General features: G+C 42.1%; 1 protein-coding gene across 4 annotated transcripts in view; it reads right to left on the minus strand.

Annotated features, from left to right (window-relative positions):
- LOC137252862 (uncharacterized) overlaps positions 1-26,092 on the minus strand; it is a 631,431-nt gene that overhangs the window by 455,823 nt on the left and 149,516 nt on the right. For all 4 annotated transcript variants that reach the window (XM_067788968.1, XM_067788969.1, XM_067788970.1 and 1 more), the window contains exon 2: positions 13,434-13,549. In XM_067788968.1, coding sequence (XP_067645069.1) covers positions 13,434-13,549 — 116 coding nt within the window. The remainder of the gene's footprint in view (positions 1-13,433; positions 13,550-26,092) is intronic.

Here is a 26,092-nt window from a genome sequence, read left to right on the forward strand (position 1 = left end):
TCGTTTGGGGACAGGTAGCAGCTCACTAGTGTGGTGTGCGCCACTGTTACGCGTACGTAGCCGTTTCCGACAACACGGCTTCGTACGCGGGTGCACCTGTTAAGTCTACGTGCCAGTCACTCCTCACTCTATAAGGTTTGCTGATGATGGCATAGCTGGCTCTGTTTTCAAGAACCAGTTGGTCCAGCAGACTATCGGCTAACCTGCTTCGGTTCAGGTTGCCTTGGATGAACCTGGTCACTTGCGCGCCTGTTTGGCCTTTGCGGCAGCGAGTGCCTCCCTGAAGGTGCTGCATGCTCCAGACCCGGGAAGGTGGTCGACCTTCTCTGACTGGCATAAAAAGCACTTTGGGGTTTCCGTGTAGGCCGAGGCCTGGTGGCCACTCTGTCCGCATTTCCAGCAAGCACTGCTTCTATCAGGGCCTTTGCAGTCTGCTTTTTGGTGTCCATAGCCTAGACACCTGAAGCATCGCTGCACGTCTACCCTCTGTCTATTCATGCATTGCAGCCAGCCGATACAGATCTTGCCCTTGGCTAGTAAAAGGACGCCAACAACTCGTCCACTTCAATGGGTGCCATCATCTGTTCACGCTGATTTGCCTAGAAAATAGACACACGGACCTGTTCCGTCATTTTCCCGCCAGCAGCTTTCCTAACAGCCTCGGCAACTTCTTCGGCGGTTGCCAGACAGTCCGTGCCCAGAACCTCTATCCGCATTCGCCGTGTAAGCTGCTTGGTTTCGCCCGCTTCTCCAACAGCGCTTCCTATCGCTTGGATGAACGCTGATTTATCGCCGCGACGTGCAGTTTTGATAAGTACACTCCCATATTTGGTTTTTCGGGCGGAGCGTATGACGGTCCCTGTATCTTCAGGCCGAAACTCGCCCCGGATGGCTCCCACGACTTCGGCGTAGTTCTTTCCCTGGGCTTGTCAAACTACGAAAGCTGCGGCCCGTCTGTTTCTGGGCTTGCCTTTTCTTTTTGCCTTCTTGGCTTGCCCAGGTGGTGTCCTTTGTTCTTTCTCAGGGCGTGGTTTATAACGTGAAATGGAAAAAGCCGGTGAACAAGCGTGTGCTAAAGCCGCATCACAAGCAATCGGGCTTGAACTTTGCACAAAAACACATGCGGTGGTCAATTGAGTGGGACCATGTTGTGTTCTCCGATGAAAACTATTCAAATTAGATGGTCCAGACTCGTACAGTTGCTATTGGCACGACCTGCGTAATAATGACGTCCGTATGTCAAAAAGAAATTTTGGCGGTGGCAGCGTTATGGTGTGGGCGGCATCGAGAGGAAAAACAAAAATTTGCTTCGTGCCACCTAAAATGAATTCCAAAGTTTATACGGAATTATTGGATGATGCTCTCATTTCATTTTTAGATGATAAAGTGGATGAAGACAGCATTTTTCAACAGGATAAAGCTGCTATTCACGTTTCTAAGGAGTCCTTGCAATGCTTTGCAGAGCACAGCATTCCACTTATGAAATGGCCTGCATGCAGTCCCGATTTGAATCCGGTAGAAAATCTTTGTGGGTGTATGTCGCGCAAAATTTATGGACGAAAAGCCCAGGGGCACCTCTACCAGACGGTATTAGATTTGAAGTTGGAAATTAAAGAAGCTTGGGAGGATTTCAGCGGTATTTTCCTGCAAAATTTAGTTAAGTCGATGCGAGTCGTATATAATTGTAACGAATTTACTGCAACTCTCCTTATTTGCAACCTTCTGCTAATGTTCGAATAACTAAACTGTTGAATAAATAACTCCAGTATTCAATAATGCCAAATCCTTTATGAGACTACTTTCAAAATAATACTACTATTGCTCGCCAGATAGCGTCTTAAATCAAACTGATTGTCGTGTCTCTACTGTTGCTTCCTTTTATACTCTGTGATTTCTCGTTCGCATCTTCTAGGCGCTTCCATTTCCAGGATATACTAGTTGGCCATCAGCTATAAAATTACTACGTTTATAGCTTCTCATACGCGCGTGAACGTGTGAACACAATTATAATTGCATACTTTTGGGAGCATCTCAGATAAGATATCTGCATGTGTTTGTGCGTCTCTTCTCCGCTACGTGTACGTACATCTGGGTAGACATAATGATTGATTTATTGATGTGCCTACAAGTCACTGCTTAGCATCGGCTTAGAGATGATAATTTCCCTTAGTGTTGCTAATATTCGTCACACTGCCCTCCACCTAAGTCTGATCGTCCCGATCAGACAAATCTCTCGATCTAAACGCTGCCAGCCTTTCCAAATGAACCACTTTCACTTTGGTTCGTGCTTTGCCAATGGTTTGTATGCGGTACACTACATCGTTGATCCGTTTTACAACTTTGCATGGGCCTTCCCAATTACACTGCAATTTCGGAGACAAACCTTTTTTTCGTTGTATAATAGCACCAAATCCGGCGGCCACCGTGGTGTGATGGTAGCGTGCTCCGCCTACCACACCGGATGCCCTGGGTTCAAACCCCGGGAAAAGCAACATTTAATAGCACCAAATCTCCTTCCTGAAACCCTTCCGAATTAATTGCTTTATCGTACCTCGCTTTCATCTTGTCACTCATAATCTTTGCTCGTTGCATTACCAGATCGTGTATTTCTCTCAACTCTTCTTCCAACACCAGTGGATTTCTTGTCATTTCCCTCCGCATCGGCATCTATCCCATACTTCAAATCAGCTGGCAACCGAAAGTTATTGTCAAAAATTACCTTTGCGGGAGTTTGGCCCGTTGTCTCATGTACTGCCGATCGGTAGGCCATCAAGAATAATGATATGTGTGTATCCCACTCCTTATGGTACTTGTCTACTACTTTCCTCAAATGCTCCTCCAATGTTCTATTGAAACGTTCCACAATACCACCGGACTGAGGATGCAATGCAGTTGTCCGTGTTATTCGAATGCCCAATGATTTAACCATTTTCTGGAACACAGCTGATTCGAAATTCCTGCCTTGGTCAGAATGTAACTCTATTGGTACACCACACCTTGCAACCCAATTGTTTATAAACACTTCTGCTTCCCGCTTCTTGATTTGGGATTGGGTGTACCTCTGACCATTTTTTGAAGTAATCCAAAACCACCAGTACATATTTGTTTCCGCAGTTGCTAGTAGAGAAGAAGAGAAGGAGAAGAAGAAGAAGGGGGCTAAGATACTTCGCTTGGATATCATAAGTGGTTTCAGGCTCTGGATCAGGGACTGATTTCAGTCTTAGATCGGCCGGTTTTTTGAAGTACTCCAAAAACACCAGTACATAGTTGTTTCCGCAGTTGCTAGTAGAGAAGAAGAGAAGGAGAAGAAGAAGAAGGGGGCTAAGATACTTGGCTTGGATATCATAAGTGGTTTCAGGCTCTGGATCTCGGACTGATTTCAGTCTTAGACCGGCCATAGTGACGAATGTCACGCGTGATTAGTTTTCACGTCCTGCACGAGGTGCCCCTGCTTCTATTGATAATGGCGGATCTAGAGAGGACAACTCGACAACACCCCCTGAGTCATTGTGCCGAGCTCAGGGGAGGGAGGACTCTTTAAGAGTCAAGATGGGTACACAACGGTGACGAACTGGACTGTTTTAGGGCTTTGATTTGACATTAAATTTGGACTTGATGACTTTGGGCTGGTAGGTGCGGTATTCTGCCACTTTAGTAGGTCGGGGTGAAACCCTACCGAAATGGCTGGTAGGCTAATGCTGCACCTGCCCACGTCCCGTTAAAACCGTGGCGGGCCTCAAGGTACGTTCCGGCTCCGTCGCCGTTAAGTTGGTGGTGTAGGTGCGGTTGAAGATTTTCCCGCTTCGCGTCCGGTCTGGCTCTGAACGCATTACTCATAAGGTAATGCGTCAACCCTCGCGTGGCCTACCTGCGTAGCATAGATAACCACGAGACCGTTAAAGGGCGACTACACAATCGGCTCCGGATAGCGGCCTTGAGGGGGGACTTTTTTAGAATGGACAAGACTAATACGAATCCGCCAAGGATGGGGTGCGGAAGAGCGCTTCTGATGGAAATCCGTCAAATCAATCTTCAGCACTCTAAGGCGGCTTCCGCATATTTGTTGCTCTGCCTTGAAAAAGGCGGAGTGGATATAGTCCTTGTCCAGGAGCCGTGGCTGAGTAGTAACGGCAGTAAGATTTCTGGATTAAGGACTGGAAAATTCAGCACCTTGGTGCATGGGGAGGCAAGTAGGCCTAGATCCTGTGTGCTTGTTAAAAAAGAGATTAAAGCTTTTATTCTCTCTAATTTCAGCAATGCTGACGTAACCACGGTCTGCCTCGAGCGAGGAAGTAATGAAATGTGGGTGGTCACAGCGTACATACCCCACGGGGACGTAGAGGGACCACCACCTGCGAAACTGGGTGAAGTCACCGCTGAAGCAAGGCGGAGAGGTGTTGGCGTGATCATCGGTGTCGATGTTAATGCCCATAATAGCATTTGGGGAAGCTCGGATACCAACACTAGAGGTGAGTCTTTATTTACTTTTATTGTAGATGAAGGACTTTGTATATGTAATAGAGGGAATGACCCGACTTTTATTACTGCGGTAAGGGAGGAGGTCCTGGACCTCACCCTGGTTAGTAGAGAACTGGAAGGTCGGATATCTGGATGGAGGGTTCTCAACTAGCACTCCTTCTCTGATCACCGATATATTCAGTCCTCAGTGAACGAAGAACGTCCCGGTAAAATATCTTTTAGGAACCCTAAAAGTACTAACTGGGACTTGTATTGTAGGAAGCTGGGAGAGCTACTGCCTGCGGTGCCTATCATTAGTTCGGGCCTGTCCGAATCTGAGATAGACGTTCTGGTGGAAAACTTCACCTCGGCAAGCAATAGCGCCTTTCAGCTGTCCTGCCCATTGAAAACTTACAGGGGGAAGGGCAAGCCGCCCTGGTGGTCGGATTCTCTTGACAACCTAAGAGCGTCCAGTCGGCGGCTCTTCAACAGAGCCAGGAGGAGTAAATTACCCTCGGACTGGGAGCTCTATAAGGTGAGTCTGGGGATTTACAAATATGAAATAAGGATAGCTAAGCGAGATGCATGGCGAAGCTTCTGCGAAAACGTATAAGGCTGCAATGAATCCGCGAGCTTTAGAAAAATACTCTCTAGGAACCCCGCTCCTCTGGGGTATCTGAGAGATGATGGTGGGGACTGGCCGATGAGTAGCGAGGAGTCCCTAAGGCTTTTACTGGACAATCATTTTCCCGATGTCCCAGTTGCGCAGGGATCTTCGCCTGCATGGTCGGCGGTCGTTGGCCATGCAGAAGTGCCTGCCATTCCAATACGGGAAAGTCAAATAACCTGGGCTATAGAGTCGTTCAAGCCCTATAAGTCTCCGGGCCCGGATGGAATCATTCCTGCCCAGCTTCAAAGGTCTTTGGGGATTTCCTGCCGCTGGTTGGCCATCATATATACTAACTGCCTCAGGCTTAACTATATCCCGAAGTCTTGGCACACGGTTAGGGTTATTTTCATTCCGAAGGCCGGCAGAAGCTCTCATGTATCACCTAAGGATTTCAGGCCAATCAGTCTCTCGTCGTTTCTTCTTAAGACGTTTGAGCGGTTGATTGACCTGTACCTACGGGAAAGGATACCTCGGGGGTTACTGTCGGCTTCACAGCATGCGTACTGCAAGGGCAGATCGACGGAAACGGCTATCCTTTCGATTGTAAAGCAAATATAGGGGTCCCTAGAACACAAAGAGAATGCTCTGGGTGCCTTTCTAGACATCGAGGGAGCTTTTAACAATGTCTTACCGGGGGAAATCGAAAGAGCTCTGGTGGGTTTAGGAGTCGAGGCGGCTCTGGTTTAATTTATTAGCAAACTTCTATGCGGCATAATTGTCGCAGCGGAGTGGGGAGGGGCCATAATTAAGAGGAAGGTGTGCATGGGCACGCCACAGGGGGTGTCCTATCTCCTCTCCTCTGGGTTGTGGTAGTCAACGAGCTTCTTGTGGAGCTGGAAGCCAATGGTTGTCGGGTGATTGCCTATGCAGATGACCTCGCTATCCTAGTCAGAGGCAAATTTCTGGGCACCCTGCGCGATGTTCAGCAGGGCTACCTGGATACTGTGGCTAGGTGGGCGGAATCATGTGGATTGGCGGTCAACCCGGGAAAAACGGAATTGGTCCTTTTCACAAGGAGATATAAGATGACCGATTTCAGAACTCCCTCGATTGGAGTGGTACCGTTGGTACTTTCTGATAGGGTTAAATATTTGGGGATTGTTTTGGACAAGAAACTGTCCTGGAGACCCAATGTGGAAGATCGGGCCAGGAAGGCCGCCATTGCCTTGTACTGCTGCAGAGGAGCTATCGGAAAGAGATGGGGACTCTCGCCAAGAATAGTACAGTGGCTTTATGAGATGGTGGTCAAACCGATTCTGCTATATGGGGTGCTGGTCTGGTGGAAAGCACTGGCCACGGCGAGCACCTCCAAAATGTTAGTGTCAGTGCAACGGACGGCGCTGATCGGTATCAGTGGCGTTCTCAGAACAACACCTACCTTGGCACTGAACGTCATGCTGAACATATACCCAGTAGATATTGCGGGAAAGCGGCCGCGGCAAGGTCTTTGGTCAGGCTTCGTGATATGGGATATAGACTTTTTGACCGCGGACACTCTAGCCTTCTTACCAGTTTCGACTTCATCCCGGACAGAACGGACTACTGTATGCCGATAACTGCTCCCCATACAACCTTCACCCCAGTTATTCCAGAGAGAGAGGATTGGGGAAGAGGAATTATCTGGGGCATGGGACCGGTTAACTTGTTCACGGATGGGTCAAAGCTGGATGGAAAGGTTGGTGGGGGGTCTTTTGTCAAGAGCTAAATTTAAGCCGCAAGTTTAAGTTGGCTGATCACTGCAGTGTATTCCAAGCGGAAATTGCTGCGATTAAGGATGCGGTAGATGGAATGCTATCCAGTGCTACCACGGTTAGCGAATTTAACATCTACTCTGATAGCCAAGCGGCTATCAAGGCCGTGAGCTCAACTACAGTGCGATCGAGGGTGGTCTGGGAGTGCCTGACCTCGCTTGCGATTGCATCGAATTATTTTACAATTAAGATTATCTGGATCCCAGGCCATAGTGATATCCCGGGTAACTGTCAAGCGGATCTCTTAGCCCGCATCGGTACAACTGAACCGGATGAAGATGGCTGTAGGGATTTCGGGATCCCGCTGGCCACCTGTGGATTGCTCCTCCATAGCTGGGCCTCGAATCAGCTCAGCAAACGTTGGGCGGATACCACGTGTTGCAGGGTAGCAAGATCTTTCTGGCCAAAAGTGGATGGCAGGAGGTCTGCTGAAATAATTGGGTTCACTAAGGCTCACCTATCAATGGTCATTGGGGTTTTGACATGGCACTGTCCCATGGGTATCCATGCGGTACGGCTCAATGTACTGGAAACTCCATCCTACTGCAGCTGTATGGAGGATGATGAGGTGGAATCAGCAAATCATTTTATGCTTGATTGTCCAGATTTGGCAGAACTAGGCGAAAGTACTTCGGTCGCGACTCACTTGGATCTCCCGAGGATATATCCAAAGTTGAGATCGGTATCATTCGGAGCTTTATCGTTGCTACCCAACGATTCTCTAAGTAGCTAGATCTAAGTCACCGTTATTTTTGATGTATGTGATATCACAATGGACCTTCGTGTTGTCCAAGTGAGCTATCCTTATCAGGGCAGCTACCACCTAACCTAGCCTATCCTGCTAGTAGAGAATGGACCTGCGACATCCATAGCGAAGCTTTCAAATGGCGCACCTGAGAGAGTCTTCGTGAATCCAAGATGACCTCCGCTTAGACCATTATGCAGCTCGCTGAGCACGTCAGGAATCCGCTTTCTGGGAACAACTATCAGTTTCTTCTTGCATTGACCATCCTCACTCTCCTATACTCGATGCAAACAACCGGATATCAATTCTAAACTGTTCCACTGTGCCCAATATGACTTCGCAATGGGACTCTCTGCTTGGCCTTTCGTTTCGTTCGAGTCCTTGCATAACATGTGACAGATCTGTATCTTCTAGCTGACACTTTCTTAGTTGTTCCTTGTCCAATTCATCCGTACACGTTGTAGTCATTAGCCGGACATCTATAATGTCTTCTTGACATTGCATCAGCATTTCCATGGGTACTACCTTTTCGATGCTCAATGGAAAAGTCATAGCTTTGTAGTCGCTCGATCCACCGCGCCAATTGTCCAGTCGGATTACGGAACTGCAGAAGCCATTTCAACGCTGTGTGATCTGTCCTTGGCCGGAATCGTTGGCTGTAGAGGTATTTGTGAAAATGTTTAATGCACTCTACCAATGCCAACAGCTCTCTCCGTGTAACGCAATAGTTCCTCTCTGGTTTTCCAATCGAACGGCTATAATATGCAACTACCTTCTGCTGTCCACCGACCAGTTGTGATAAAACGCCTCCTATAGCATATCCTATAGCATCTGTATCTAGAATAAACGTTGCTCCTGGAATCGAATATGCCAACATTGGGGCAGTGCATAAACGCTCTTTCAATGTTTGGAAAGCTACTTCTTACTCCTTCTTCCATTCAAAAGCTTTATTTTTTCTTGTTAGCTCGTGGAGGCTATGGGCTACGCTGGCAAAATTTGGTACAAATCGGCGGTAATATGTGCACAGCCCAAGGAAACTTCTCAATTCAAGCAGGTTCTGTGGTATCGGCCAATCCTTCACTGCTTGTATCTTTTCATTCGCGGTGCATATGCCCTCCGTCGTTACTTTATGACCCAAGTAACTAACTTGCTTCTTGAACAGAGAACACTTTTTGGGACTAAGTTTCAGACCAGCACCAGCTATACCCCACCAACCAATACGATGATGTCGTCTAGGTACACTAAGCAAGTTTTCCAATGTAGTCCTTTCAGTAACTGATCCATGAGTCTTTCAAAAGTAGCTGGTGCATTACATAGACCAAAAGGCATCACTGTAAATTGCCAAAGACCATCACCGACACTGAAGGCTGTTTTCCTTTGTATTCCTCCTTCACTTCCACTTGCCAGTAGCCGCTTTTCAAGTCCAGTGTGGAAAACCATTTCGTACCAGAGAGCGAGTCCAGAGTGTTGTCAACTCTTGGCAATGGGTAGCTATCCTTTTTCGTAACGTCATTCAACTTCCGGTAGTCCACGCAAAACTACATTTTTCCATCCTCCTACTTTACAAGTACTACCGGTGAGCTCCATGGACTAGCTGATGGTTCGATGACGCCGCTGTCGCTCATTTCTTGTATGATTTGACTCACAACTTCCCGCTTCGCCAGTGGAACACTACGTGGAGCTTGACGGATCGGCCTCACATCTCCAGTGTCAATTTGATGTTTCACAACGTTGGTGCGGCCTGGTTTGGAGCCATCTTGGTCAAATATGTTCCCGTACTTTAGGAGCAGTTGTTTTGCCTTACTCTGATAGTCTTCCTCTAGTCCCTCCGTACATGCCATGATGGCATCTGAAAGATCAATATTGCTAGTTGAAACCTCTTCCTGGAGCTGTTCACAATTGATTATTACTTCAGCCTTTTGGCATCTTTCCAAAATAGCTCCTCTGGTCAGTTTGAGTGGTGACTTGAACTCATTGAGTACTCTTACCGGGATACGTCCATCCTGTTTTGTTATAGCCAGGGTTTTTCCTACAAGTATGTTCGGTGTTGATTTGTTTGCTGCCTCGACAACCCACAATTTGTTTGTACCACAATCTCCATCAACCTTTGCCCAGATGACTGCTTCGACTGCTTGCTGACTTTCTTCCACCAGCACTCGTTTACTGCTGTAGCCTCTCTCGTAGCCGAAATTAAGTGGAACATCCATGTTATTATATCGCATCGTCTTGCTTTGCATGTCGATCTTGATGCCCTGGTCGATTAGGAAGTCCACTCCAATTATGATTTCATCAACAATCTCTGCCAGTATAAAATTGTGTAGGTACTACCGTGACGTTCCCAATTGCGACTTCACATGCTACTTCTCCTAGAATCGTGTTGTCTTCTCCAGTGGCTGTACGCAATCTTGCTCCAATGGTCTTATCTTCTTGTTGACTAAATCCGCTCGAATGATGGAATGAGATGCACCCGCATCTACAGTCAGTAAACGTTCCTTTCCATCCACATTTCCTGCGACATTAAGATTGCTTGACCTTCTTCCAATTTGCGAGATAGAGATTATGGGGCATTCAATTGACGAAGCCAGCTGTCGCCCCTTGCGGCTAACTCGTTTTAGTTTAACGATTGGGTGGATTTGGAGATTTGCTCATCTCCATCAGCCCTGCGTTTACGGCCACCCACATTGCTGGAACTGTTAGGATTGGTACTGCAATAACGTGCAATGTGCTCTTGCTTTCCACATTTAAAGCATTTGACGCCACCATCGTTTTTCTGCTGGTTCCTTATAATGCTTCCAAAATTGTGTCTACCTAGTCTGGCCTTTCCACTTCCACGCGATGAGCTTTGTGTGCGGGCTTACTCAAAAGTGACGCTGTTTCCTGAGTCAGCGCACGGGATACCGTTTCAGTAAATGGTTGCTTTGGGCTTGCGTATGTAGCTCGCTTTGTTTCACGTCCCGTATCCCATTTATAAAACTCTGAATCTTTACCCTTTCAGTGTATTCCATAGGTGCGTCCGCATTTGCAAGATGAGCCAATCTTTCAATGTCTGAAGCAAACTCCTGCAAAGTCTCGTTAGATTTTTGGTAGCGGTTTTGCAATTCTATTTGGTAGATTTGTTTCCTGTATTCCCTTCCGTAACGTTCTACAGCAGCCATCAATGCGTCATAACTGTTCCGTTCGTACTCTGCAATAGTCTGTAAGATTTCGGCAGCTGGTCCTTTCAATGCTACGAAGAGTGCAGCAACTTTATCTTCAGCATTCCAGTTGTTCACTGTTGCGGTCTTCTCAAATTGTAGCTTAAAGACCAGGGAAGGAACAGAACCGGTAAAGGATGGTGTTTTTACCTTTGGATTAGTGTTTTTACCTTTGGATTACTCGCTGAAACTGCTGGGCGATTTAGTTGCAACTCCTGTATACCTACGATCTTTCAAAGCATCCATCTCGGCCTCCATTTTATCTTGTCGTTCACTAAAAGCCTCCAGCTGCGATGAGACTTTTGTTTCCTGTGCCTCCAGCTTCGTTGAGATACGCTCTTCCTGTGCTTCGAGTTGTAATGTTATGTGTGCCTATTGCTCTTTTAATTATTCTGCAATTTGTGACGCCATGTGTGTTTTCTGTTCATCCAATTGTGCTTCAATCTTCGATGTGATGCGTGTCTCCTGCGATTCCAGTTGGGATGACATTTGTGACAACATTTCTGAAATGCGTGCCTCCTGTACTTCCAATTGTGATGCCATATATGTCTTCTGTTCTGCCAGTTGAGATGACACTGTCGATGTTTGAGCAGATAATGCAGCCAAAATCGTGTTCAAGTCTGTGATCGTAACTGTCTGCGATGTTTCGTTTTTCTCTTCAATTTTTGTTGTTGTCTCGTCGACATCGAGATGAAAGACTTACTCTTCCACGTTAATTCCTTCTGCTTCCATTGTCTCCCGTAGCCGTGCCTGAAGTTCGAGTTTAACGCCGCTTGTACTCAATCCACGGCTCTCCAACTCCTTCTTCAGTTGCTGGATCTTCAATTCACTTAACTTTGCCATGTCCTTGTTGTATTCGAAATCCGCGGAATTTATTCAACAATTCCTCTTCTGACACCAATTGTAACGAATTTACTGCAATGCCCCTTATTTGCAACCTTCTGCTAATGTTCGTATTACTAAACTGTTGAATAAATAACTCCAATATTCAATAATGCAAAATCCTATATTAGACTACTTTCAAAATAACACTACTATTGCTCGCCAGATAGGGTCTTAAATCAAATTGATTGTCGTGCCTCTACTGTTGCTGCCTTTTATACTCTGTGATTTCTCGTTCGCATCTTCTAGGCGCTTCCATTTCCAGAATCTACTAGTTGGCCATCAGCTATAAAATTACTACGTTTATAGCTTCTCATACTCGCGTGTATGTGTGAACACAATTATAATTGCATACTTTTCAGATAAGATATCTGCATGTGTTTGTGCGTCTCTTCTCCGCTGCGTGTGTAAATCTGGGTAGACATAATGATTGATTTATTAATGTGCATACAAGTCACTGCTTAGAATCGGCTTAGAGCTGATAGTTTCCTTAGTGTTGCTAATATTCGTCACAATATGAAGTAATTAAGAATAATGGAGGACCGATTAGTTATTAAAAGTTTAATAAATAAAGTAATATTAAAAAATAAAGTTGATGCGTTTAAACGAACCGTTCTTTAGTAATATATTTAAAAAGAGATGACATGCATACAACAACAGCAAGGAAAATAGTGAAATATCGTTCCATCACTAGTTGGCAGAGTTACACTACAACACTGTCATTTTATGCTGGGTATAAGTGTAACGCTTTTGCGGTGCGAGCAGGTAACAATTTTCACAATAGAACGAAATATCCCGTAAAGATATATAAAAAATATATTTACAACCCTTGCGCAGAAAAGAAAACGCTATTAGTGTACACAGAAATACACAAAACTGGCAACGTAGTGTGCATGTACAATTCCTGCACATTACGAAGGAATTTTGTATTTCACTACGAAGGAAGTCGGCTGTCGTCTGTCGCCCGATCGAAAAATACGGTACAGAGTATAGGAAAAATTTAAAATATTACCGAACATTTTACGAAAGATGGAAGGTTTAAAACCCGGGTAAAATTTCTGCCAGAACGAAAAGGGTGCTCTGGTAACCAATGTTCAGGGAGTGCTCGGATTCTAGAGGGAAGTCTCACGTCTTCTTAAGCTTAAAACTTTTCCCGCTCTTCACAATAATTACGACTCGAGAATTCCACGGTTGGTAAGGAAAGAATCGTACATTTTTTTCTTTTTAAGGCCTTAACTAAAGAAACTATAACTTTGACAACGTTTTTAGTGCATTAGGATTGTATGGTACATACAAAAAGTTAAAAATAATTTTCAAAATAAGTTTAAAACAATAATGAACAAAAAATACTAGTATTATTGTGAGAAAAGCGTTGGGCGCTCGATATACGGCACAAAGCGCCCACAGTATTTTGGATCACTGGAAGCGCCAATAACTATGTATATTTCAACACTCGAATAAAATATTTCAAGCATCGATTATTCGAATAGTCGAAAACAAGCAATTAATCGATAATGTAGGATTATTCGAATTTAATAATCGGATTCTGAAAATCGAGTATTAGAGCATTCGAATAACTCAAATATGCGATTAATCGAATATCATAAGCTATACTGAGTTGATATTTCAATTAAGGACACCGTCGATCAATAGTATCAAATTTCGTAAATTTGGTAATAAGTAGCTTCATATAATATTATAAAAAAAAATAACTGGAACACCACTTCACTCACCTGGCTAAATCATTCCAGTAATGTGTCAAATAAGAGGATGGGTGATTATGGAAAAAATTTTTTTCGGTATATCCTTTAGTAGTTTTGTCTCCAAAAATGCCACACTGTTCTAGTACCTAAAAGCAGTTAAATGTATAGATTTTTAATATATTTTATTATTTAGCGATGAATAATAAATAACTTTTAAGAAGAAACTTGAAGTTTGTCACAGCTTTATGACACATGTATTTTCCTAAAAACTTTCTGTGAAAAACTGCTGCCATGGTATAGGTATAAGAGGTAAAATCATTCGCATTATGCAGCCATCTTAGTCCATCGAATGTTACAAGTAGTTCTGAATCGTAGTGTCTTGTTTATAATCTGTAATGTATTGAATTATTACAGATCAATAGCGATCTTAACCTTTTGAAACGGATTTTATATCTAATTTTTGTAAGCTATAATGTAAACTAAAACAAGCTAGTTACTTACATCTCACCTCCGAACCTTCATCATGATGTTGGAAGTGGAAGTTTACCGCTATTTTGAATTACCACATGGAATGAATATCACTGCTTTTAACTACTCGTATTGCAATTTGGGAGTATGGATGTAACTGGTTGCTTTGATATTTCTAAGGTAACATTACATAATGTCTGTGTGAACAACATACACATACCAATACATAGATCGGCAACCACTAAGCGCCCATGCTTCTCGAAAGAACTTAAACGTTTAGGGGCCTAGAGGAAAAAGTTTTATAAAATGGTCTGAATTTAATAAGCTCAGTAGGTCTTTATATCGTCGTTACATTCACAATGTGGAAAGCAACATTAAATGTAACCCGCAATTTTCGAAGCTACATTAACGCCCCGATTCTAGTGTGGTAACAACATTCTTCACCACGGTAACGAAATCATGTGGCAACTTTTACACCCTTTTGGTATTCTACCCGCGAAAGTAGCCGGATAATTTTTTACCCACAAAAGTAGGTGGTTACTTCGAAATAACCACACAACAGCTGTTGTTTAGAAAAAGGCAAAACTGAAAAATAAAGAATTGTAAGCGCAAATAAGTAAAGATAATAGTAAAAAAGTGTTGCCTCTTGCTATACATATTTGTTTACATTATGTACTTTCACAGAATAAATTACAATATACCTATTAGAGATATACGCCGCCGCCGCCGCCGATTTTGGTCGTTTTTCGCACGCCGCCGCCGAATGTCAAAAATGTCGTCGCGGCGGCGGCGGCGTCCGGCGCGTTACTATATTTTCTACTCTTTTAAGACTGTTTAGGCCATTTATTGTTCATGTCGAAAATTGGTCGGATATGGTCGAAAGTGGTAACAACGGATGCACATCACTGCCAGTTATAAGAAACTAATTGCTAAATTTAACTCTTTCTAACTGTTCAAAAGTTATTTAAAAAAACAGGCGCTTTGGATGTCAGCTTAACATGTACTTTGCATGACCCAATTCACCAAGTTATTAAAACTAAAAGAAAAGTTATACAATGAATTCAAATAAAATGACCCAAGGCGAACATGTTTTCAAATTGTCAAGTTTTTAATAAAAGCAAGTTACCCAAAAAATCTGCCGACTTCTAAAAAAAATCTATATTTCGATTGGCTCAAAGAATAAGCGAAATCAGTGATGCAAAATCCTTTAGTAGGTTCTAGGGGCATAAACACTCCTTTCAAATGTTTCTTACCTCAAACTTAAGTTAAGGATATATATACGTATGAGAAGGGTTTGAAAAATACTTGGGCTTACATTCAAACATCTTTTGTTTATATGCGAAGCTATACAATAGCGTCTGAAATGTTAATTTTGATTTTCACACTTCATCCTTCAACACACAAGTCTCTCCGTTTGACATTTTCTAAAGTTGGCGGCCCTATCCCAAGCTAGTCCCTTGGAGTGAAACACATTGATTATAGCCTATCAACCAAGTTTAAATATCACCTACACGTTACGGCTCCTTTTACAAATGTGAATACGTAGGCACATATATTTACTAGGTGAGGCTTTGTCCTTCCCAAGAACACTCAAAGTGGTGAAGCAAAAGCTTTCCCAAGACAGTCGAACCAATGACCGTGTGTGCTACTACCCTAACGTAGTGGACAGTCGAACTAGTCTGAAAACTGAAGCTACGCGGTCATCCATAATGAGCTCTTATATCATAACGCCGGAAAACAGAAGTTTACATCTTTCAACTTAAAATCGGTCGACTTTCATCCTAAAATATCGTTGAAAGTTAACGAAGACTACTGAAATCAATGTTTTGAACACAAACGTCTGCAAACTTTGGTCTACATTTTAAAAATTTTATCCAGAGTGCTTGTAAAATTTTAATTATGTAGATGCGCCGAGGATTATAAGATTTTCACGATGAGTTACGCATTGACATCCACTTAGACTGGTTATGATTTCGAAGGCGGCATCCTTGGCCGAATAGTCACTCCCTAACGTTTCAAGGTGTTTCTCTGGTGAAGTTCAGCAGCATAGCGCGAAAAAAACATCCGTTAGAAATTCTTCGGAGCTACCCCTAGAGCTTGTAGGAAAGTGACGTCGACGAAGGTATGAGTTCCAAGTCGCAGTCCTATATCTTCTGTGATGGCATATGGTATGAGGATCAGGAGGCGTGGTAGCGACTGATGGTTGGGATTGCTATTGTTCGCACATGATTTAAAGAAATTGTGTTCGCGACGATTGTTAGGAGTTAACCCCAGGTGAAACCACGCTTTGCACGAGCTATACAGACAAAAGTGTGACTATTTTATATATCTCTATTTCTTTTCAGCAAACGCAGCAGTACCAATTCCAAAGACCGGGGTTAGGTTCGAAGCCTCTCTGAAGTAAGTGAACGAAGCACGATCCCTCCGCAAGGAGCTACTCCTGAAAATTTTTAAACCATCTGTGAGATTTTGAGGCAAAAACCCCGGATCTTTCCGAAATGGCCAAAACGTTGATTTTCTTAAATACATACAAACAAAACCTGGTAAAAGTCTAGTTGAGGGGTCGACTGCTGGTACGCTACCAAAAATATCGATAGATATAATACTAATTGGGTAGTTAGTATTATAGATAGTATTATACTCCACGCCACCGTGGTATGATGGTAGCGTGCTCCGCCTATCACACCGTATGCCCTGGGTTCAACTCCCGGGCAAAGCAAAATCAAAATTTTAGAAATAAGGTTTTTCAATTAGAAGAAAATTTTTCTAAGCGGGGTCGCCCCTCGGCAGTGTTTGGCAAGCGCTCCGGGTGTATTTCTGCCATGAAAAGCTCTCAGTGAAAACTCATCTGCCTTGCAGATGCCGTTCGGAGTCGGCATAAAACATGTAGGTCCCGTCCGGCCAATTTGTAGGGAAAATCAAGAGGAGCACGACGCAAATTGGAAGAGAAGCTCGACCTTAGATCTCTTCGGAGGTTATCGCGCCTTACATTTATTTATTTATTTTATTATACTCCACGTTAAGCAGTACAAACGTGTAAATAAATTTTGTCCTGAATTGTCCTGAAAATTACCGAAGGTAATTCGAAATATATTGTCAGAACGAAAAACTTGTGTTTTATTAGTTTTCGCAAGAAAAACATAGACCTCGAGCCAGAAAATTGGAAAGTTAGGAAGAAAAGGTCGATAAATCAGTATTTTTTTTTATTTTTTTTAAATAGAAAAATCAAGCTTTTTAAAGTCAGAATACCGGCGTATGCCGGCGCGCCGCCCACGCCGATAAAGTGATCGGCGTAAACCTCTAATACCTATGTAGAAACTTATCATGCATAATATGCATATACACATCGTCCCGTTTATTCGTTAATAAAAAAAATATATAAAAATATAAAATTTTACTAAACATAGTGAAGACTTTCCTTTAATTCAAGCTGAACAAACAAATATATGTGCATGCAACCAAAAATGGTACTATATTTTGACATAGGATAAGTCTTTGTCTTTCACCAACCAAACGTTGTGAACCTAGTTTTGGTCACAAAGCTCTTGGTACTAGCATTATGTTGTTGATTGCAATGAAATAAAATGTATAGTGCAATTAGGTTTTAGTAAGAAACGGTTCAAAATTTGCGTTCTGGTGTTGCCGAACTATGTATGTGGAAAACTCAGTAAATCATAAATGAAACTAAGCAATTTTGTTAGTGCTATTTTTATAGATGCTTACTTTTTCCCTTAACGTTTAAACTTCATATCAGATCCCAGATTCAGTAAGTGTGAGTTTTGATCCCAGGCCTCAGGGGTTCGTTCTGCTAGCACCTACGGAAATAATTTTATACAAAACATTTCTTCCGAAATCAAATCTCTTTTGCATTTGCTTCCTTCTGTCTTCAAGTTAAAATATTTCTTGTGCCAAGATACTTAGTTTTCAATTACCTTGCGTGGCTTAACACCACAATAGTCCTGGAATTCATTGAACTCATTGAGCTGGGTGAGAAAGATTTAGATATCAACGTGCTAAACGAGAAGTAATGCATAAAATTTCTTTGTATAAGTTTTGAAAGTGTTAGGCTCACGGCAGAGTGCTCGCTATAAGCTATGCTAGGCGAGAAGTAATTTTTATGTTCATATATTTTACATAGTGTTATATAGCCGATCGAAATATCTATCCGTTATTAATATTATTATATAACAAGAGTTTTTTTGATTAGTCGGTTATTTCATCAACAATTAACGACAATGTGTTTGCCAACACTTTTCTTTTTAATGCCTGGCATAAATTATATCCTAGGTGAAATGTTATTGTTCTGGTACATTTTATGGACTGAGCAATTTTTTATGGTGAGAGTTCCATTAAAGTAAATTCAAAATTATATGGGGGCTAACGAAAGTGTGGCGAATTTTTGGGCAATATTGTGAATTTGTACCTGAGTGAAAAAGAAAGAAACGTTACAATCGTGGCTACTGCCTAAAAAGGACCAAAATTGAAGAAAAGGGACCAGCGGACCAAGAACATTTTTGGTCCAAATGGACCAAAGTGGCAAGCGTGAAAGCGCAGAAAACTACCTTTTAAATTTCTCCACAGACACTGGTGAGTTTTTCGGTGATGACAGCGTTACCACTTGGGCCAGAATCGCGGATAAAAGAACTGGTAACGATATTCGGTTACATAATGTTCTGGGTACTATTTTACCGGTAACGCTCAGAATCGGGGCGTAAGTCTAAGAAGATTTGTTGAGATATACCTGCATCTGTTAAGCGCAGGGGTGTCCGCCAACTCAATCTCAGAAGCAATTAATATATTTGCTGATTTTTTTTCTTCCAATTTCATTTCAATGAATTCAAGGTATTGCTTCTGAAGAAATGTCAAATTTAGAAACTTCCATCAATTTTGGAAAGTTCAGTTTGAAGGATCTGGATATTGCTAATAGCATTGATCAGCCAAAGATGTTAACGACAACTGCCCCTGATGGACTCGCAGCTGTTCTGTTAAAAAGTTGTTCATCATTGATAGTTCCTTTGAGGTACATGTTTAACATCTCATTGTCTGCCGGAGCTTTTCTTGATGCGTGGAAATTTACTTTTATTTTGCCTATACTTAAAAGTGGTAACAAAACTGATGTGAAGAATCACATACCAATTCCAAACTTATCACTGATTGAGTGTAAAGTTAAGAAAAAAATATATTTTTGTGTGAAACTCTTGCTTTGCCTACAATAGCAGGGATTTGTTCCGGGTAGATCCATCACTACAAATTTAGCTATTTTTACGGAAGACTGTTCATGATACGTCGTTCATCGTAAGTTTAGCTTAGGTTGAACTGGCCGGTCAATAAAGACCTCAGACTGAATGTGTCCATTTTGTTACCAGAGTTTCTTTGACGACCAAGCGGAAGAACCAAAACAGGTACCAGGACTTGTATTATAGAATAACTTCGCCCTCTTGGCAAATACTAGAAGTTTTCCAGGACCTAGCTCAATTGCTGCCTCGAGATCTAGCAACTCTGCATCCCCTAATAACTAGTGCCTTGGCCTGGCGAGTTCAGAACACGAACACAGAACTCAACTGTCTCTTCCTGCAGCTTAATTTATAAGCATGTGACACGAAAAGGCAGTGTCCAGTTATGCCCATCGTGAGCCTTAAGTATTCTCTCTTCAGAGATATGAGCTTTTGAGGATTTACACATGATCTTAGAAATTTTTCAGCGCTACGCTTTTGTCTCCTTTTAATTTCTCCCAAACGAATTGGACCGTCTGTTGTCGTTTCAGCGAGTGTTGCACCCTCCTTTGCCAACTCCTCAGCCTATTCGTTACCTTCTATCCTTTTATCAGCGGGAACCCAGTATAGATGTATGGTCCGGTCTGAGTAGTTATAGAATGATACGAGTACTGAGTGAGTAGTATCGATACTTTTCCTAAAAATACTCGAGTATTTCGTACTCGATGCTTATTTCCAAGTACTGAGTAAAGTATCGATACTTTCCTCGATTCTTTTCCCCGATACTTCACCTAGTGCCGATGGTCTACACGTTTAAGATTAACAAAGTTCAGTCCATTAACACCATAACTTGAGCATAAATTGAGATCGTCGATGATGCGGTAAAAGCTCCCCGTTTAACTTAACAACAAAATTATAAAAAGCTGCTAACTACATAAAATTTCAATACATTTTAACTTGTCATGCAATAGAGCTTTTTCGTTTTACTGCGAAATTTTGGTGGATGGAGCTAGCAGCTTTTCCGGGTCCTTGACGATATATTGGTATTGAAAATGGTTGAAATCAGATTATCCACGTCTACTTTCATAAATGGGAAGAAACAAGGCGAGTGGATAAAAAAGTTGCGATGTACAATAACTGTGTTTTTTTCACGTCTATATACGTTTACGCTTAAACTTTATATGTACTGCTAAGCGACAAACTTTAAATACACCTCTGAAATTGCTACGCATAAAATTAGTACTACTAAATTTCAATACGCATTATACTCAGATGTAACTGAAATATGTGTCTTTGTTTCACCCTCTACACTAATTCTATGTATTCTATGTGTGTCCACAATTCATCGCAACTGATTCAGCTGTATGTTATACCCTATGGCCATCAGAGGGTTGTGTCTCCGCTTTTCGGTACACCCTGTACTGCAGCTGTAGTTATTTAACCACTGCCGCTAGATGGGTCTCCTAAGCATTATCTAAGCGATAGGCGGTTTTTTTCACGCGCAAACGAAACGTATACGCGTGTAAAAAAAAACACGGCTAATATAAATTTATTACTTACTTAATTGGCGCTTAAAATAAATAAATGTAAGGCGCAATAACCTCCGAAGAGATCTAAGGCCGAGCTTCTCTTCCAATTTGCGTCGTGCTCCCCTTGATTTTCCCTACAAATTGGCCGGACGGGACCTACATGTTTTATGCCGACTCCGAACGGCATCTGCAAGGCAGATGAGTTTTCACTGAGAGCTTTTCATGGCAGAAATACACTCGGAGCGCTTGCCAAACACTGCCGAGGGGCGACCCCGCTTATAAAAATTTTCTTCTAATTGAAAAAGCTTATTTCTAAAATTTGGATGTTGCTTTGCCCGGGGTGCGAACCCAGGGCATACGGTGTGGCAGGGGGAGCACGCTACCATCACACCACGGTGGCCGAGAATTTATTACAATTTTGTTAAATTGGCGTGGCGTCGCTCACATTAAGCAGAAGAAAACTTAAAAGTTTTGCTAACCGTTAATCGAAATCCATTAATATCACTTTGTAATAATAATAAAATTTCCAATATACATATGGTACATAACAATACTACCAGAAGAGATGGACTTATGAAATGAATGTCTTAACAGGTGGACCGCAAATTAACTGGGTGGCCGGCAGGCATCGATGCAATTTAGAAACGCAACATCAAAATCAAGAAGAATTAAACAAGGGGTGCCACAGGGTGCTATCCTATCCCAACTTTTGTTTAACTTCTACATATCAAAGCTACCTTCGGCACCAGAAGGAGTTACTGTCATTTCCTATGCCGATGACTGCACAATAATGGCCACAGGCCCAGACCCACAGATCGATGAGCTTTCCAACAAAATAAACGGCTAGCCTCCTGTTCTCTACAGTTTTTACCCCTTATTTACAACATGGACGTCGCAAATGTCGACCATTTTGAACATCCACGTCAATGGCACTGGGCTACCGACTGTTTTACACCCCAAAACCTTGGGTGTGACGTTCAATCAGGATCTACATTTTGGTGAGTATGCAGCCGCAATTGTACCGAAACTCCAGAGCCGTAACAAAATCTTCAAATTTCTTTCTGGCAGTACTTGGGGGAAAGATAAAGAAATGCTCATTACCACTTACAAAGCAATTGGCCAGCCGATTGCATGATATGCGTCCCCGATATGGTCGCCAAGCCTTAATACTACTCACTGGAAGAAGCTACAGGCCTACCAAAATACTGCCCTCAGAACCGCCACGGATTTTCTTATGTCCCCAGAACATCACCTACATAATGAGGCGAGAATACTTCCCATCAGAGAGAGAAATGAAACCTGGGCATCCCAACAGACATCTATTGATGAGCCAACACCGCCCAGGGGCTTAAGGAGTCATCTCCGTAAGCATTATGAGGAAATACGGCACCAAAGAACACAGCCGTATGAAGCCAAAAAACACAAGCAGGTCCTCAGTAAACTCCACAAACAGGCTTCAGAACTCTATCTCGGGAATTGCCCGGTGAATCCTGTACTCAAAGAACAATACCTGAAACTTGCAGAAGAAGAACGCACACTCCCTACGGAAACGCGAGTCACTCTAGCTCATCTTCGATCTGGATACTGTAACAGGTTAAACTCTTACCTTTACAGAATCAACCCCGACATACAAATGTATACCAAAGCCTCTAACACTCCTCTCATTATAGCCCACCCCTGTTGAAACAGCAAGTTTCCTTGGACTCCCGTTAGAGGATATTGATGACAATTTGTGATCGGTCACACTTATTGGATGGGGCGAAGCACTGATACAACAACAACAACATATGGACTTGTCAAAAGCATTTAATACAGTCAACCGCAGCACATTAATGCAAGAATTGTAAGGGTCCTCTCTTCGTCTTATTCTCAAAGGATGGGCCGCAAATTATCCGTCTGGTCGGCAGGCATCGATGAAATTCAGGAACGTGAAATCTAAACCCAGAAGAATTAAACAAGGCGTGCCACATGGTGGTGTGCTTTCCCCGCGGTTGTTTACTTGCTACATTTCGAAGCTTGCTTCGCCACCAGAAAGAGTTACCATTGTTTCCTACGCTGATGACTGCACGATAATGGCAACAGATCCTGTCACAACCATCATTGAGCTCAGTAATAAAATAAAATAAAAAGCCTATCTCCCTTATTTCTCCAGTTTTCTCGCCTCGTGCAACCTGACATTGTCACCGACCTATGATTTATAGGCCACCTTTTTTACAACATTAACAAAATGTCGACCATATTGGACATCCACGTCGATGGCACACGCACACGACTACCAAAAATACTGGGTGTGCCCTTCGATCAGGATCTATGTACATTTTGGCGAGCATGCATCCATAGAATCCAGAGTCATAACAAAATCCTCAAATCTTTTGCCGGCAGCACTTGGGTAAAAGATAAATATACGCTCATTACTGCTTACAAAGCAATTGGCCGGACGATTGCATCCCACGCGTCTCCGATATGGTCGCCGAGCCTAAAGGGTACTCACTGGAAGAAAATACATACCCGGCAAAACACCGCTCTGAGAACCTATACGAGCTGTCTTCTTAAGTCCCCAGAGCACCACCTACATAATGACGCGAGAGTATTCCCAATTAGGGCGAGAAATGAAATGCCGAAGGGTCTTACGGAGTCATCTCCGCAAGCATTATGAGGAAATACGGCACTAAGATCTCAGCCGTATGTAGAAAATCAACACCAACACAAGGTCCTCAGCGATATCCACAAAAAAACGGCGGACCTCTATGCCACGAATTGCCCGGCGAACCCCGTTTTTAAAGTTAAATCAATGGGGTTCACCCCTGTTTATTTCTTTAGACTCCCGTTAGAGGGTATTGATGACAATTTGTGAATATGCGGCTTCAGCCTTTTCTCTAGGCACACTTTCAGATACATTTGCATGTTTATGATTCCTGTTGTGGCAAAAGATCTGCTTCTTTCGCCACAGCTGCATATTGCCTGCCAAACCAGAAATTTTCGGGGAAATTTTGATTGTCTTTTTGTTTTGAACATTTCGTTTACATTGGAAGCTGCGAAAAATTGACTAAAACATAAGTTTCTTAGTCCATAATACAGCAACTGAACTTTTAAATAAAATGTGTTTTTAATTGTTGCCACGCTGTTTTGCTTCAATGTTCTTCACAGCATATCTGTCTGGAACTTTTTGAACTTTAAAGGTCTTGCGACCAGCCTCCTTTTTAGCTTTGCGACCCAAAAACTCGGAACATTCCAGTTTCTGCGCTAATTTTCTTACCGAAATTTTGGGGTTTCTCCGTAAACTGGTTAAAATTTAATACCTATTATTTTGGTCACTGATTCCCTTGTTTCTGTCAGAACCAGGTTTTCGAGTGACTCATCCTTGAAGTTGTTGAAAACTCTTGACATAGTTTTTGGGCACACTTTTACATCTCTCGCAATTTTTTTGAAAGTCCACTGATGCTGGTCTTGATAAACTTCAAAATATGTTTACGTACTTCCAATTCGCTTGCCATTTTTAATCGAATAAAAGTGTTTAGTGAAATTATTTGTGTCCCTCAGTAAGTTGCTCATTCCTAGTGTGCCACAAGGGCAACACCCACACTAACACACAAAAAATTTAGAGAGCCTGCATTTTTCCTGACACTGTTTCAGCCAATAAATACAAAGTAATTCATTTCCTCTTACAAATTTTATTTTCACAAATTCATTATTGGCTTATGTGTAATGGTAAATCTAAATTCTATTATTTATTATTCTGATCTACGCTCAATCAAAGAAACAAAAAAGATATACCGCAATTACTGCATATAATTTTCAAAGTTAAAAAAAAATCAAATAAATAGCAAAAAATAAGAATACCCCCAGACTGGAACACTCTTTACTAAAAATATCAATTTCTTGCTTATATTAAGTAATAGTTAAGGCGATCAATTAAATATGTGCATACGATTATATGTTAGGCAAAGAAACAAAAAAAAAAAGAGATTATAACAATGGTATATAGAGATTACCATTCATTATATGTAACCATTCACTTACTCATCTCCCCACGCTCATCTGAAGACCAAGGCTGTAGTAGCGGGAGCTGAAAGAAAAGGGAAACAAAGAGAAAAAACCCTATTCCATGTATTTTTGTACTATTATATACTATTACTTCATGGAACTTTCAGTTCCGGTTTGTAAAAGTAAGAACACGCATGCACATTTTTCGCGATCGTGATAATTAATAAAAAAAAAAACGTTTCAAAAAAAGTAAAAAGCGAAAATAACCGCGAGTTAGGCGCAAGGTATTAGATTATAAAAAAACAAAACAAGTGGCTTACAAATGAAGTGATTTACTAAAAAAAAGAAAGAAGATCCTCCTTTCACAAAAAAAGAAATCCAAATCGAAAAAGCAAAAGGATTTCGATATTTTTTATCTAGAAAACGAAGTGTAAAAAAAAATAAAAAAAAGAAAATTAATAAAAGGAAAAGCTATTAATATATACTGAAAACGAAAAATTGAATTTGTGTGCCCAAGATTAGGGTGTAAGAAGAAAAAAATCAAGCTAGCAAAAAAATTCAGAAAAGAAAATAAGCTAATACTAAATAAAGCAATTATGCAAAAAAATCATATATACATATGTGTGATGGATAATATGCATGTGTCTTTTTGGGTAAGTGAAATATGTATGACAAATATGTATGTATGAAAAATGAGAAAAATCAAAAAAAAAAAGTAAACTACAATTCAAAAATATTTCACGCTTAGGGAAATTCAGGGTATAAATCTTACAATTTAAAACATTATTTTTAAACCAAAAAAAGACTAAATATATATTGCCGGTCCCCTCCGTGAAGGTGTGATGTTGGCGTTGTTGCGGCGAATCCGACGAGGTGATGAGTGCACTCTTTTGCGGTCTTCTCACCACAGCCCTGCTAATGCAGCAATCCACACCAGCGACCAGCCAAATATAACTCACCGCTATTAGTTAGTTGCTCGTGATATGATGTGATGTGATGTGCAGCCCTCTATTTGCGTGTGTTTTAGGTTGTTTTGGGAAATCTTCCACCTGCTAATATCTTTGGTCGTGTTTATGCTTACCGTATGTTCTGGTGGTTGTTGAAATTGATGAATGTGGTTTTTAATATTTACGTTTGTGAATGTTTTTGTATCACCTAATATGTAGCAATATGTGGTCGTGGTGTTTTTAAGTGTTGTGTGCTTTTGGTTGGTGTGGTTGCTGCTAATCGCTGGTGTGGATGTGATCAGCGGGTGCGGTTGCTAGCTGGATGATTCGTAGCTTAGGGTATGCGTGTATTTATGTGGCTGTGGTTGTGATCGTGAATGCGAATGTCTTTTATGTGGTAGCTTGCGTTTCGGTGGTTGGTTGCGAATACGTGTGGTTGTGAATGTGTAATTATACTATCTTTTGGTGTGGACGTGATTTTCCGACTATTTCAGTTGGTTTGGACGAAGAGAGTGTTTTATGTGGTACTGTGTGGCCTTCGTGTTCGG

This window comes from Eurosta solidaginis, chromosome 5 (genome assembly GCF_040869045.1).
Source record: "Eurosta solidaginis isolate ZX-2024a chromosome 5, ASM4086904v1, whole genome shotgun sequence".
NCBI classification, from domain to species: domain Eukaryota; kingdom Metazoa; phylum Arthropoda; class Insecta; order Diptera; family Tephritidae; genus Eurosta; species Eurosta solidaginis.